Source organism: Ictidomys tridecemlineatus, chromosome 13 (assembly GCF_052094955.1).
Source record: "Ictidomys tridecemlineatus isolate mIctTri1 chromosome 13, mIctTri1.hap1, whole genome shotgun sequence".
Taxonomy (NCBI): Eukaryota; Metazoa; Chordata; class Mammalia; order Rodentia; family Sciuridae; genus Ictidomys; species Ictidomys tridecemlineatus.
Genome location: NC_135489.1, coordinates 95188966 through 95203427, shown reverse-complemented (window position 1 = coordinate 95203427; position 14462 = coordinate 95188966). Strand labels below are relative to the sequence as shown.

Here is a 14462-nt window from a genome sequence, read left to right as displayed (position 1 = left end):
CCAGGGCCCAGGATGGCCAGATCTCTGCCAGTCCTGACCGCAATTGGGATGGTGGTCGGCCAGCACCCAGGAAGCTCAGCGGCAAGAACATGGGGCTGGGCCCCAGGTTGGGGGCGTTCGGAACCCCCTGGAGGAGAGGCACAGAGCAGCCCAGGGCTGGGCACTGTCCCCAAGAGGCATGGGCCCTGCTGAGAGAGCCCCAGGGCAGCCCCCGGCTGGGGTGCGAGGCCCCTCCCTCTCACTGGGGGCCAGGCCATGAGCGTCCATGAGGATCCCAGGTGCCCCAGGGCACCACCTGGTGACAGCCCAGCCCCTGCCCCGCCCTGCAGCCCAGAGGGCCCAAAGACACCCCTGGGGGCTCAGCTCAGGATGGGCCACCTTCCCGGAGCTTCCAGCAGGGACTTAAAAAGGAGGAGGGACTCACGCCAGGCTGCGGGTTACCGCCGCCAGCGGCCTCCCGGGTATGGCTGGGGTCTGCTTGCGGTCTCCCTTGGGGACAGCTGCTCTCTATTTGCTTAGGGTGTGAGTAAATAGGGCCCATCTTTGTTCAGTGACCTACAACCTGGTGGCCTTGGGCGACCTTGGCCAATTTCTCGCATCTCCAGCTGCTTCTCTGAGGTTGGTGCCTCCCGTCACCGGAGACCCCCGGTGCCCGTGTGGCTGGGGCCTGCACAGGGGCTTGCTAGTGGGGCCAGGCGACTCCTCAGCTGTCCCGGGACCCTTGGGACTGTCTCACCCGCCGTCTTCAGCGTGGTCATCGGCCCCCACCCAGGAAACGCGCCCTAAACAGAACGGGCATCACCTACCCCCGGCAGCCCTGCCCACCAGGGCCACGGACGGACACCTAGTGCGCACCATGGGCACCCTCCTGTCATTTCAGCAAACCCGTCTGGGACAGGGCCTTTCCGCTGGTTTCTTGCGAATGAGGCCTGCTGAGGCGGGTCCTGCACCTGTGCTGACCCAGAGCCCAGGTGGCACAGGAGGGCCTCCAAGCCCCCGGATCTCAAAGGCCGCCACCCCGGGTCCTCGAGGATCTCTCCTGTCCCTTCCTGCCGGCGAGCCTGGGGCGCTGTGGCTCCGTGGGACCGCCCACGGCTTTCCCCGGGGACCACGGACGGCCTCAGGCAGGGCCGCCACTGGAGGACGAGGGGGCGGCGAAGGAGGCAGAAATGACACTGACGTGGTTCTGTACAAAACCTGAAATATTTTTACTTTTTTAAAACTTTGGCCTAAGTGGGCCTTAGACCTCATGGACTCGATACAAGAGTAATATGAATCGGGAAATAAAACACTTTAATAGCCACGATAAACTTTGTTAGAAATGTACATGTTGCCAAAATAATAATAAAATTAAAAAGAGAAAGAGAGAGAGAGGGAGAGAAGGAGAGAAGGAAAGAGAGAGAGGAGAGAGAGAACACAGCTTGATGCCCGGGTTAGATTATATAAATGTTCAACAAGGACAGGGAAAAGGAAACTTTAAAAACGCCAGTTCTGAGTAAGCCTGGGGCCCTGTGAGACCTCCCCTCTCCCAGCCCCGGGCCCTGGGGACGGCGTCCCTCCTCACAGGACAGTGGGGGTGGATAAGGCCTCCGCCAAGCTGCTTCTCCCCGTGGACGAAACATCCAGGTAATGGGTATATAAACAAAGCTCATAAGAAATGTACAAATATAAAAAGCTACAAACATTAATAAATTACAGCGTCACAAAACACAGAAAACACTTCACAAGGTGCTAGTAAAATAACTGTCCCCCGACCCCCTCGTCATACAAGAAGGAAAACAAAGAGCTGGTATGAGCGCTGAAGAGTCATCTTCAGAGTGTGTCTGAAACCGGTCTCGGGTGTACTGTTTGCTTCTGTGAAGACAGAGTGTAAGGCTGCACAGACAGCACTTGTTTTTCAGGCAATACCTTAGTTCCTAAAAGAAAAAAAGAAGGAGAAGGAGAAGAACAAAAGGGAAGAAGGAAAAAGAATCCAAAAGAATCAAAAAAAAAAAAAAAAAAAAGCACTGGAACCCGGCCGTCCATCAGAGTCGGCAAAAAACTCGTAGAAAGGTTCGTGAAGGGCTCTATAGAAAGAAACTCCTAAAGATACTTCTGCTCTCGTAAAAAAGAAGTCGTTTAAAAAGCTATTTACACGCTACATTCTATGAAAAATATGCTCCAGGAAATACATCTAAAATTAAAATACAGGATTGCCTGAGAAACAAATCCAGACCCTCTGCCACGCGGGCGGGCAGCCAGCCACCGGGCGGCCGTGCCCGCCGCACCCCACGCCAGCCAGCCCCGGGGGACACAGAAGTGCCACCCACGCCCCCAGCCCCCTGGCCGCCCTCCAGCCCGCCAGTCTCGGGGCAGGGGCCTCAGCCGAGAAGTGCCTTTCCCGGGTGCGGCCGGCAGAGTCGGTGGGGCCCCTCCACGAGGCTTAGCCCCAAGACGTGGCCGGGCCCTGGCCCTCCCCTGGGGATCCTGCGGTACCCGCTGACGCACCAACCCAGCTGTTGGTCCTAGTGGCCCCAGGGAAACGCCCCTGGGCACTACGGGCGCCACACCCGCTCTCTAGACTGCCACCTGCCAGCTGGGGCAGACCTCTCCTGGCGGGACTTGTCTGAGAAACCGCTCGGGAAGAGAAGCCCAGGGGGCACGTAAACATCCCGCCTGCTCCTCCTCATTCTCTCTGTGTTCTTTGCCTTTTTTTAAGCCTCTGGAGGCTACCAGCCTGTGGCCAGCTCAGACTCTGGGGCTGGTGAGCACTGGCTCACTCTACCTTCCTCCAAGGACTCCTGCTCCCAGCAGAGCTGCGGAGGCCCCCGCCATCGCACCCATGCTCTGGGTGCCTGGAGGCTGTCCTGAAACTGGAATGATCCTCACACTGGCAGGGCCGCTTTTCAGGAACTGGTCACTCTAAGCAACTTGAGAAAGGATGTCCGTATTCGAAACGAGGGACGGCCATGCTTGGCTCGCTCCGCCTGCTCAAGGGACAGACGCTCGTCTGGGGGTGTGGTGGCTGGGAGGAAGCGAGCCCTCCCTGGGTGAGGCAGCTGACCACCCTCCCGGGGGGCGGATGTTCTAGCGGGGCTCCGGGGTCCTGAGCAGAGCAGAAGGATCCTGGCTTCCGGGCTCTAAAGGAGCAGCTTGCCGTTCCGATGGATCTTCAGGATCTTGCCGAGCCGCTGCTTGGCCGTGGCCATACCCTTTTTAGTACGTTTTCCTAAGCGGGCGGGGGAGGGGACACAGAACACAAGGTGAGAGGGCACAGGGGGCAGCGAGCCGGGGCACGGGCCCCCCACACTGGGTCAGCTTGCAGCCCCTGAGCCCCCCGCCTTTCTCTGCAAACATGGGCCTCTGTGGCCACAGCTCTGAGCTCCGAGTCCAGCCAAGTGACAGCGCCCAGCTCAGAGGCCGCTGCGTCCACAGGGGCCACGGTGGGTGGGTGGACTCAGGCTCGGGGACTCGAGGTCACCCTGGGCCTGGCACCCTACGCACCCCGGTCCCCATGGCCAGCTAGGGAGGCCCAGCAGGAGCAGGAGATGAAGACACGGGGGTCAGAGGGGACCCGGCCGACACGATGTCCAGCCCTCGCAGAGGGGCTGGTGACCCTGCGTACCAGGTCAGTCCCGGCCCCACCCTGGGCAAATGGCTGACCACACCCCAGCTCCGTAGGACCCCAGAGCTTCAGACTTGAGCCTCATCCCCAGGACCAGAGGCTGTCCTGGCCCTCTCCCCTGGTCTCCACGGAGGCCAGCTCTTCCCCACACCGACTCTAGGCAGGCCGGCTGCAAGCTTTGGTGTGCCTGGCCGCGGGGGCAGGCGGAGGCCCAGCCGGGAACTAGCTCAGACCCCAGTGTCTGCCGTCCTGAGGCCAGAACCGGCCCTGGCCACGTGCCGTCCTCTATCGAGGGACAGGGGCTGCAAGTCTGGGGCTGCCCCGGGGCCCAGCAGGGGCAGGCAGGACGGGGCTACCTTTGGCAGCAGTGTTGTTGTTGGGGGACGACGCAGAGGGCCGCCTCTGTGTGAGAAAGACTCCAGGGGCCATGGGCTGGGAGGCGCGGCCAGCCGGGGCCCCCGCGAAGGCGCCGGCCGCTGTGTACTCGTGGTCAGCCAGGCTACTGCTGTGTGACTCGGGTGGGGGCTCAGGTGAGCTGCCCTCCTGAGAGGCCTGGCTGCTGGCCGTGCTGGTGGAGGCCGGGGTAGTGGAGGCCGGGGTAGTGGAGGCTGGGGTGGTGGAGGCTGGCGTGGTGGAGGCCGAGGTGGTGCCGGCCGAGGCCGAGGCGGAGGGCGAGGCGGTGCTGGGGGTCAGTTTCCTTTTAGTGCTCTTTTTCTTCCTGCTCTTCTGCTCCTCCTTGGAACAAAACAGGCAGGTGTGTCACCCGCAGGGCAGCTCCGGACACACGTCCCGTCAGAGCCCAGGGGGCTGGGCCCGGGGAGGGGCCGCCACGCTAGCCACAGCATGCCGAGCAGGAAGGGCTCGGGGCCTGAGCCTGGCCCAGCTGGGACGTGCGGCCGTGGCGGCCCCCCCCCACGGTGTGCCTTCCCCTGGTGGGCACAGGGGCCAGGCACCCCGAGCTGCCAGGGGCTCCCAGTTCTGAAGGGACATTCACTCTGATCCTACTGACTTCTGTGGGTGGTCCCCGGATGGAGTCAGGCCTGGTGGCCTGGGTTCCTGGGCTCCAGGACCCTGTCTGGGCTGGGAGAGCAGAGCCCGAGTGGACAGGCCACCATCCGCCTCCATGTGGACGGCTGGAAAAGGCAGGACCCCCGGGGAGGGGACGGGCCAGGACCCCAGGGGAGAGGAAGGGCCAGGACCGGGGGAGGGGAAGGGCCAGGACCCCAGGGGAGGGGACGGGCCAGGACCCCAGGGGAGGGGACAGGCCAGGACCCCGGGGGAGGGGAAGGGCCAGGACCCTGGGGGAGGGGAAGGGCCAGGACCCCGGGGGAGGGGAAGGGCCCCTCCCAGGGGCGCCAAGGGTGAGAGCCATGGAGGTCCCCGGGGGCACCCCCTGCAGCAGAACAGCCCGGCCTCAGCAAGAGGCGCCCATCCAGGGCCAGGGGCCCAGGCCTTCAACGCTGGTCCCCCGTCTCCCCGCGGGATCTGGCTCGGACGGAATGGGCCACCCTGTGAGTCAACGTCCCCCAGCCTGAAACCCCCCAGCCCAGTGATCTGTGTGTGGGGACGGAGGACGGGGGACATCTGGGGGGGGTGCTGGGTCCGGCTCGGGGAGTCTCTCCCCCAACCCCTCCTCACCTGCTGGGAGAGCTTGGCCGCCGCCGCCGCCAGCCCAGTCTCGATAGAGGCCACTCTCGTCCCCTCCCGCACAGGCCTGTCCTGTCTGGGCACCGAGGGGCCGACCCTCGCTGTGGAAGAGAAGGGCCAGCCCCTGAGCTTCCAGCCACGGTCCATCCACCCCTCACCCTGGTCCACCCCCAAGTCCAGAGGACCCCGAGCTCCAGGCCTGGCCACAGCGGGCACCACGTCAGGCTTCTGGGGCAAAGCCTGGGAGTCAGGCAGGCCAGCGGGGCCCCCTGGGAGGGGGACAGGGCTGAGCCACCAGCCACCTCGGCCGGCATCCCTCCGCCAGCAGACCCCTCACGCGGAAAGAGGGGCCCACCCCAGGGCTTCCCAGGACCTGGCCTGGGCCCTGGGCCCCAAAGAGGAGGCCCAGTCATGCTCTTGCGGGCAGCTGACCAGTCCCTCAGGACAGGCCCCCCAACCACGGGACAGGACTAGCCCCGAGCAGAGCCCACATTCCCAGTGGCCAGAGGGACGGCCGACGAGGACACAGCCGTCCACGTCAGTGTCGCGTGGCCCCCCGGCACTACCTGTGGGGCTGTAGGGGGCGTCGTCCGAGCCTTTCCTTTTCTTGGACCGGGACTTGAAGACGGGGTTGTCTTCGTCAGACTCCAGCGAGGGGTAAACTGAGGGAGGCGAAAGGAGGATGGGCCCTGAGCAGCTGGACACAGCTGGCCTGCAGCGCAACACCTCCCTGACCGGTGCCCAGGGCCCAGCCCCAGGCCTGCCACACAGTGACCACCCACATGTGGGCCCAGACGAGAAGGCGCCCGCATCCACCTGACCAGCCACGTCTGCCCCACCCGGCCTCCTGCTCTCAGGACCACCGTCCACATAGGTGTCCACAGAGCCCGGGACCTCGGGGGGCCCCACCTCGAGGCTAGCTGTGGCAGAGGTGGGAAGACCAGGGAGGGACGGCCCCCCAGCAGGGCACCCGGCTCTGGGGACAGAATTCTGGGTCTCCAGCTTCCTCGTGAACCGTCCACCCTCCAAGGCCAGGAGCTGGGTGGGCTCTGCAGTGAGTCTCAGAGGAGGGGCCATGCACAGCGGTACGGTGGCCAGCAGGAGCTGCCCCCGGACTGTGCCTTGCCGGGGACCCTGGCACTGTGGGTCATGGTCCCCCAGCCTCCAAGGCCTGCAGAGGAGCCCCAGGGCCTGTGACTCGGGAGGCAGCAGCAGGAGCCCGCACTCCACACCCCGAAGGAGTGCAGAGAACAGGAGTCGGCCGAGCTGTCGTCTGCCTGTCAACAGGGCGGCCCGCCGCAGGCCCAGATCTGTCCACCAGATGTGGGGCTCGGCCAGCCTGGTGTGTGGGAGCTCTCCAACTCACGGCGGCCCAGCTTGGCCAGGCCCCAGCCTCTGGCCGGTAGTACGCGTGTTGGAGAAAGCTCTGGACTCAGCAAGGCCTGTCCTGGGAACAGTGGGCCTGCCCCAGCACCCCACACCCAGAACCTTCTCCGAGGCACGCAGACAGGCTCCTTGCTCTCTGGCCCTCTGGACCGGGCTGAGGACAGCGTATGCAGCCTGACCACGTGTCTGGTGGGAGACGGAGGCTGTCACGGCAGGAGGCCAGAGCTACAGCCCATTCCTAACTCCCTGCCACACCTCCGACGTGGCCACAGTGCCACCTGGGGTCTCCCACAGAGGCAGGGTGGACACAATGATCCCAAAGTCCTGCCCCTACAGAACGGTAGAGCTGCAGGGGAAGCCCTGGGGCAGGTCCTCGAGAGCTGAGCACCCAGTGACCTGCGACCCCGCCCGCCCTCCTAGGCACGAGGGAGGGGGGCACGGGGAGCACGCACAGGCGCGAGCGGGAGCCACACAAGTGTCCCCGGACGGACAGACGAACGTGGGCTACATCTGGAGGAAGAGTCAGCCTCAAAGAGGGAAGGAACCTGGCACAGGCCCCGGCCATGGGGGGACCTTCAGGACACAGAGGTGACGTGCAGGACCCAGGTGTGTGACGAGTCCCGAGCAGAGGGGCACAGAGCCCCAGGGCACTCCCGGGGCCGGGAAGTGGGAGGGGCGACCGTTAGGGGTCAGGGATTTCTCCGAGATGTGATGAAGGTGGCTGTGGGCGCACACCCCTCTGAGGACACCCGATGAACTGCCGACCTTTACAGGTGGCTTTATGACGTGCGAGTGACATCTCAAAATCAGAAAGGGCTCAGCTCCAGGAAGAGCTCCCGGTGGGCACAGCCCCGGGTGTGAGGTTCCTGCCCGCCACGGGCACCGGCCCCCTCCCTGGCCGCGGCGCCCCTGCCCCGGCAGCACCACACACCGTAGTCCGAGTCCTTGAAGCAGGCGTCCAGGTGGTCCTGCTCCTCTTCGTAGTCGTCCAGGTCCACGCTGTTCTTGGCGGCCCTCTTGAGCAGCCGCTTGCCCGAGCTCTTGCTGCCACCTCCGTTCTTCCGGCCACCGTGGGCTGCCAGCGAGCTGCCCTTGGCCTGGCCGGCGCCCCACGTGGTCTGCAGGCAGGAGTCAGAGGCCTGCAGGTTGGCCATGGACAGCATTCCCTGAATGGCTTCCTGTGTGCTGGGGGACGCCGGCGGCTGGCTGGGGACACAGAGAGACGTGGACTCAGCCACAGCCCTGGGTCCACAGCCCAGAGCATCAGCCCACAGCTCACTATACACAGTGGTCCTCAGCCCAGGACACGACCGAGCCCACAGCCCGCAGCCTGTAGCCCAGGACGCTTGGACTTCCAACAGCCCACAGCCCAGGGGCCACACAGTCACTGGCCTGGGTGACAAGCAGAGGACATGGAGCGGAGAGGGTGGTGTGGCTGATGACTTCCCTGGGACAGAGGTCAGGAAGCCCCTCTGCTCACCCAGCCACACTCTGGGGAGGGTAGAGGCCTTGGGACAGAAATGGGTCACAGAAGGGAGACACACAGGGGGACGGGGCAGGGCCAGGTCCTGCATGATCATGCTCCAGGCTTTGCCATCTCAAGGCTGGCCAGCAGGACCAGCCCTCCCCCTCCTGCACTCCTGCCAGCCCTGTGCACCCCTCAGGGCACCCTGGGCTGCTCTCCCCACCACAGACCCCCAACTTCAGCCCTCACTGAGGACATTCCTTCCCGGTACCTCCCACTCACCACGCTACCCGGAAAGAACAGCACTCCCCTCTCAGGCACAGACTCTCCCCACACCTACACCTACATATCTGCTTGCATGTGCACCTGCATCCACACCTGAATCCACACCTGTCCCCACATCTGCACCTGCGCCCACACCTGCATCCACACCTGTCCCCACATCTGCACCTACGCCCACACCTGCATCCACACCTGTCCCCACATCTGCACCTACGCCCACACCTGCATCCACACCTGTCCCCACATCTGCACCTACGCCCTCACCTGCATCCACACCTGTCCCCACATCTGCACCTACGCCCTCACCTGCATCCACACCTGTCCCCACATCTGCACCTACGCCCTCACCTGCATCCACACCTGTCCCCACATCTGCACCTACGCCCACACCTGCATCCACACCTGTCCCCACATCTGCACCTACGCCCACACCTGCATCCACACCTGTCCCCACATCTGCACCTACGCCCACACCTGCATCCACACCTGTCCCCACATCTGCACCTATGCCCTCACCTGCATCCACACCTGTCCCCACATCTGCACCTACGCCCTCACCTGCATACACACCTGTCCCCACATCTGCACCTACGCCCACACCTGCATCCACACCTGTCCCCACATCTGCACCTACGCCCACACCTGCATCCACACCTGTCCCCACATCTGCACCTACGCCCACACCTGCATCCACACCTGTCCCCACATCTGCACCTACGCCCACACCTGCATCCACATCTGCATCCACACCTGTCCCCACATCTGCACCTATGCCCTCACCTGCATCCACACCTGTCCCCACATCTGCACCTATGCCCTCACCTGCATCCACACCTGTCCCCACATCTGCACCTATGCCCTCACCTGCATCCACACCTGTCCCCACATCTGCACCTATGCCCTCACCTGCATCCACACCTGTCCCCACATCTGCACCTATGCCCACACCTGCATACACACCTGTCCCCACATCTGCACCTATGCCCACACCTGCATACACACCTGTCCCCACATCTGCACCTATGCCCTCACCTGCATCCACACCTGTCCCCACATCTGCACCTATACCCACACCTGCATCCATACCTGTCCCCACATCTGCACCTACGCCCACACCTGCATCCACACCTGTCCCCACATCTGCACCTACGCCCACACCTGCATCCACACCTGCATCCACACCTGTCCCCACATCTGCACCTATGCCCTCACCTGCATCTACACCTGTCCCCACATCTGCACCTATACCCACACCTGCATCCATACCTGTCCCCACATCTGCACCTATGCTCACACCTGCATCCACACCTGTCCCCACATCTGCACCTATGCCCAAACCTGCATCCACACCTGTCCCCACATCTGCACCTATGCTCACACCTGCACCCACACCCCCACCTGCACCTATGCCCACACCTACACCTACGTCCACACCTGCATCCACACTCACACCTGCACCTATGCCCACACCTGCATCCACACCCACACCTGCACCTACGCCCACACCTGCATCCACACCTATGTCCACACCTGCATCCACACCCACACCTACAACAGACATGCTCCTGTTCCTGTGCCCACCTGGACAGGCACAGCTGCACCTCTGCCCAACCCACACTCTCGGTCTCTGGCAGCTTCCATGCAGACCCTCAGGCTTTCTGGGGGCCCCTTGCTCCCCAGTCCTCTGCTGCCCTCTAGCTCCAGGCCTCGCCGCCCACAGCAGCCAGCTGGCATTCTGGCCAGCTCCTCGTCCCCTGCCCCATTCCTGTGCCTGTGCCTCCTCCTGGCTGCACTGGTGTCCCTCCTTCCAGATGCAGCTTCCAAAGTCAGGCTCAGGGAAAGGTGGGACGGGATGACCAGGGTCACTCCACAGAGCTGGGGCTGGAAGCTACTGGACGGCAAGGCCCCTTGAGGCCAAGTTCTGGGATTCTTGGGGAGCCTCCCACCATCCGCACCATGGAGCCCAGCCCCAGTGTCCTTGTGGGGCCTTGCCCCGCCCAGGCCATGTCCTGCCCCAACCAGGACCCCCGCCCATCTGCCTCAGAAATGCCTGAGCAGCTCAGAAATGCCAACGCCCGGGCCCTTCTGCAGATGGTGAGCCAGGCTCAGGCTCCAGACACCACAGGCGGCCGGGACGGAGGGCCTGCATTTCCCCGTAGCTCTAGGCGGGCCTCCTGTCCACGGCCCTGCACTCCTCCAACCCAGGGTGGGATGGCCCACTCTAGCTTGCAGAGTAGTCCTCCACCAGTGGGGATCAGCCCGCCCCGACCGGAGGCACACAGTACCCTGCTCCCCTCCCTGCCTGAGCCCACCGCTAAGGAGGCTGGCTCTGCCACAGCACCCTCTCTCCAGCCTCGGCCCTCCCCTTTCCCCCAGCCCCTGAGATGTGAAGGCAGGACGAGCTGCTGAGAGCGGGGGTGAGCAGGACGCGGAGGGGGGTGTCAGGCCCAGGACAGGACACTGACCACAAGCAGAGGTGGGCGCACACCAGCCCTGTGGAGAACTGCTCGGCCTTCTACGTGGGGGAGAGAGGCTCGTGCACCTCCAGCCCCTCACGGGAGGCAGAGCACACGAGATGAGAGGGGCCGGGGCAGTGGAGGGCGTGCTGCCCAGACACAGGCTGAAGCACCAGGGACCCGGAGACGTCGCTGCTCAGAAGCAAGTGAGTCCCCAAGAACGGGGTCTGACAGAGGGTGGTGGAGCCATCTGGCCACAGCAGCCGCCAGGCAAACCTGCAGGAGACCCGCCTTCAAGGGACTGCGGGAGGCCCAGGCCCAGAGCCCTCTGAGGGTCTCCACAGCCCTCCACGAGAGCTGCCTCGCAGGCCCCACCACGGCCATGAAACATCAAGTAAAGACGACGGAGCTGAGCCCCCTCGGAGGTCTCCTGGAGCTGCCCCTCCGCTGCCCCCCAGGGCTGCCCTGTCACGCTGCCTGGCTGCGGTGCCAAGGCCAACAGCTGCCCGTGCTCTGTCACCACTGTACCACCCTCACTCACCTCTCTGAGCAGGGACAGGCCACCAGTAGGAGCTATTTGTTCTTGAACCCTCTGCACTAGGCCCTACCCTGTCCCCGACCTGGGCCCCAGGGTGATGCTGAGACACCCACCATGAGGCTCCCCAACACAGGTGGAGGGGCCCCCACTGGAGCCCGTGCAGAAGTGGTCTGTCCACCCAGGCCATCTGGGCGACCCCAGCCTGTCCGTCCACAGTCACTGGTGAATCAATGAGCAAAGTTTAACCAGTCAACATGGAAAATAATACTTTAATCCTCCAATTATCATACCCGAATCCTCTCCTTTCTTCCACGGCGGTAAACACTAAGCAAACCATCCACAGAAATTAACATATTTTCCTCCAGTTTTCTTTAGCTGGTTTTTTTTTTTTTTTTTTTTCCAAACAGCGAGTACTTACAGCAGAGCAAATGGACCATCAAAAACTGACCTACACTCCAAATGGGGGCCTGCAGGAGAGGAACTGCCTGCAGCAGGCTGTGGGGGCCACCTGGCCCTGGAGGCCCCCGCGGGCACGTGTGCTTGTGCATGCACGTGCAGGAGGTCACATGAGGTGTCTTCAAGGCCCATCCCCAAGAGGCACGGGGGCCGGGGCAGCTCTGGGTGCCTCCTTAGCAGATGGGCCTCCCGTCCTGGGCACAGAACCTCCCCGTCTCTGTCCCCACTCTGCCCTTGAGAGTCCCCTCTGTACAGCATCCACAGCAAGGTACCTGGTGACCCAGGCCAAGGTTCCATCTGACCTCATCCTGGGTGACCTCAGTCTCACCCCAGCCCCTGGCCTTTAGTCCTCTCTGTGGAGGCCATGGGGGCTCCAGGGTGTCCCCAGGGTCAGTCATGGAGGCTCAGCCAGCACGTACCTCCCCCTGCCAGGCTGCGGGGAGCCCCGCGCAGGGCTGCAGCCTCCACTGGGGAGGGCCAGGCCGCCAGCCTTCACCTCCTGGCTACAATCATCTCTGCAGTAAGGACAGAACAGAAATGACCTCATGCCAAGCAGGAAATCTGTCCCCCAAGGTGCTGTGGACCCCGCTAGTCATGCTTCACTCCCGCTGAAAGACAGGGCCTGCAGCTGGAGGGGCGAATGTGATACTGCACGCAAACAGCCATTTATGAAACAAAACCCAGCCGACCGATTCAGCAAAACCTTCTCAATCAAGCTCTTAATCCGCCTTTCCAGAGCCCCTCCACCATCTAAGAGCAGGCCAGGCCTTCTGCGTCCACCTGCCTCAAGGGCCATGCTGAGCTGTCAGTAGCTCCATCTAAGTGGTCACCTCCAGAAACCAGAGACTAAAACGCAGATCTGGGAAATGGAGCGGGCACCCAACAGGTCGCGAAGGCCCTGCCTTCCTCAGGCCAGGGTGTGACAAGGGACCAGGGCTCACTGCAGGACAGCAGAGCCCAGCACCAGACAATGCTTCAGGAACCCCCAAAGCTCTGGTTCTCAAATCAAGCGGACCGTGACCCTAGGCCCGTCTGCTACCTTGCAGCTGTGGTCAGGCAAGAGGGTTGAGCTCGCTGCACCTCCGTTTCCCAACTGTGTGGGTCTCTGCGCTGTCCTGAGACTAGGTACAGCCCAGTTCCTAGAGTCTCTACCCTGTGGCACGCCTCGCTGCCCGAGCCCAGGGTCTGGCCGTGAGCCCGCGGGCGGCCGCTGCCCGGACGCTGCCGGACGTGGCCGGGGCCCACCTGTTGGGGTTGTACTCGAGCGCCCCGACCTCCTCACTAGCCTGCAGCAGGTCCAGGATGCCGGCCGCCGAGCCACTCTCCTTCTTGACTTTGGCGTTGCGTCCGGGCTTGGTGTCCGTGTCAATGTGCAGAGAGCCCTCGTCCGAGGAGTCGTCACTGTGCTACATGGGGACAAAGGTGCCGGTCAGTGCAGGGCCGTGGAAGGAGGGTGGGGGATCACTTCTTCCCTTCAGGGAGAAACATAGGAAGGTTCTTACAGAGCCCTCTCTTTCTAACCGAACTGAGGGAGGAGCCAGCCAGGCACACGGGGCTGGCAAGGGTGCGGGGCTGGCAAGGGTGCGGGGCTGTCTCCGGGACCCCAGGGCCACCTCCACCACTTCTACAGCAAAGGTCTCACATGAGAGAGCCCAGTGTGAGGCTGCCCCAGCAGGAGGAGCAGGGCAGGGGGAGCACTTGCAGTGCCCCAGAACTCCAGGCCCTGGGCAGCAGCCTCAGCTCCTGGGGCAGAGACCCCAGATCCGCAGAGAGGGCCTCTGCATGGTGGTCTTGGAGGTCGTCTGAGTACAAACCCCCTCCTGACCACAGTCCCCTCCCACAGAGTCCCACCCCGGGGCATCTTACTGCACCTATCTCCCCAGTGGTGGCTCTGACGGGGGCCAGGGGGATGGCTCTTCAGGTGGCCAAGGGCTCAGGCAGGCACTTGTGCCTCCTGTGCCAACCCCACATCTGCGCCCAACCCACAGCCTCTCTGTAAGAGCGCTGAGGAAAGGGCAGGGCGAGGCGGAGGCCCCTGGTCGCCCTGAGCAGAGACACAAGGACCACCCCACTGAGCCTTGGGGCCCCCCGAGCTGGCCCCGGAAGGGGGCTCACCTTGTACACTGCCGACTCCAGCTTTGGCTTCGTGACAGGCGTGGGAAGAACCTCCTTCTTGTCCAACAAGACTGAAAGCAGAGCAGATGTGAGCCCTCCTGCATGGAGCTGGCCAGGCACTGACCTCTCCCACGGCCAGGATGGGCCGCCCGAGCCCCCGCCCCCGCCCACGCTGCACTCACAGGACAAGTCCCTTTTCGGGGCGTTCTTCTTCCTCCTGATGGGAAACTCGTCGATCTTAAGCTCCCCGTCATCTGACACGTACTCATACTCGTCCCGCACGGGCTTGGCCTTGTCCTCCTTGAAGTTCTGCAGGGCCCCAAATACACCAGGGCTCGTCGGGGGCCTGAGGGCCTTGGAGCTAGGGGGCAGAAGGACGCAGGTCAGCCGGCTAGGAGGATCTCCCCTGGAACCCTGGTCCCAGCGTCCCTGGGAAGCAGTTGGTGGCAGAAGACCAGACTGCATTGTAGGAGGTCACCTGTCCCTAGAGAGGAGATACGCCCCAAGCCCACG

The 14462-nt window shown here is 63.4% G+C and overlaps 1 protein-coding gene across 3 annotated transcripts in view; it reads right to left on the bottom strand.

Annotated features, from left to right (window-relative positions):
- Positions 1–1184: 1184 nt before the first annotated feature.
- Phf2 (PHD finger protein 2) overlaps positions 1185–14462 on the bottom strand; it is a 94412-nt gene continuing 81134 nt past the window's right edge. For 2 of the 3 annotated variants that reach the window (XM_078030620.1, XM_078030622.1), the window contains 9 exons: positions 14132–14310; positions 13950–14020; positions 13080–13240; positions 12254–12349; positions 7569–7843; positions 5818–5913; positions 5243–5352; positions 3961–4339; positions 1185–3208 (listed from right to left, as the gene is read on the bottom strand). In XM_078030620.1, coding sequence (XP_077886746.1) covers positions 3120–3208; positions 3961–4339; positions 5243–5352; positions 5818–5913; positions 7569–7843; positions 12254–12349; positions 13080–13240; positions 13950–14020; positions 14132–14310 — 1456 coding nt within the window. In that variant the 3' untranslated portion in view covers positions 1185–3119. The remainder of the gene's footprint in view (positions 3209–3960; positions 4340–5242; positions 5353–5817; positions 5914–7568; positions 7844–12253; positions 12350–13079; positions 13241–13949; positions 14021–14131; positions 14311–14462) is intronic. The other variant, XM_078030621.1, reaches the window with a different exon arrangement.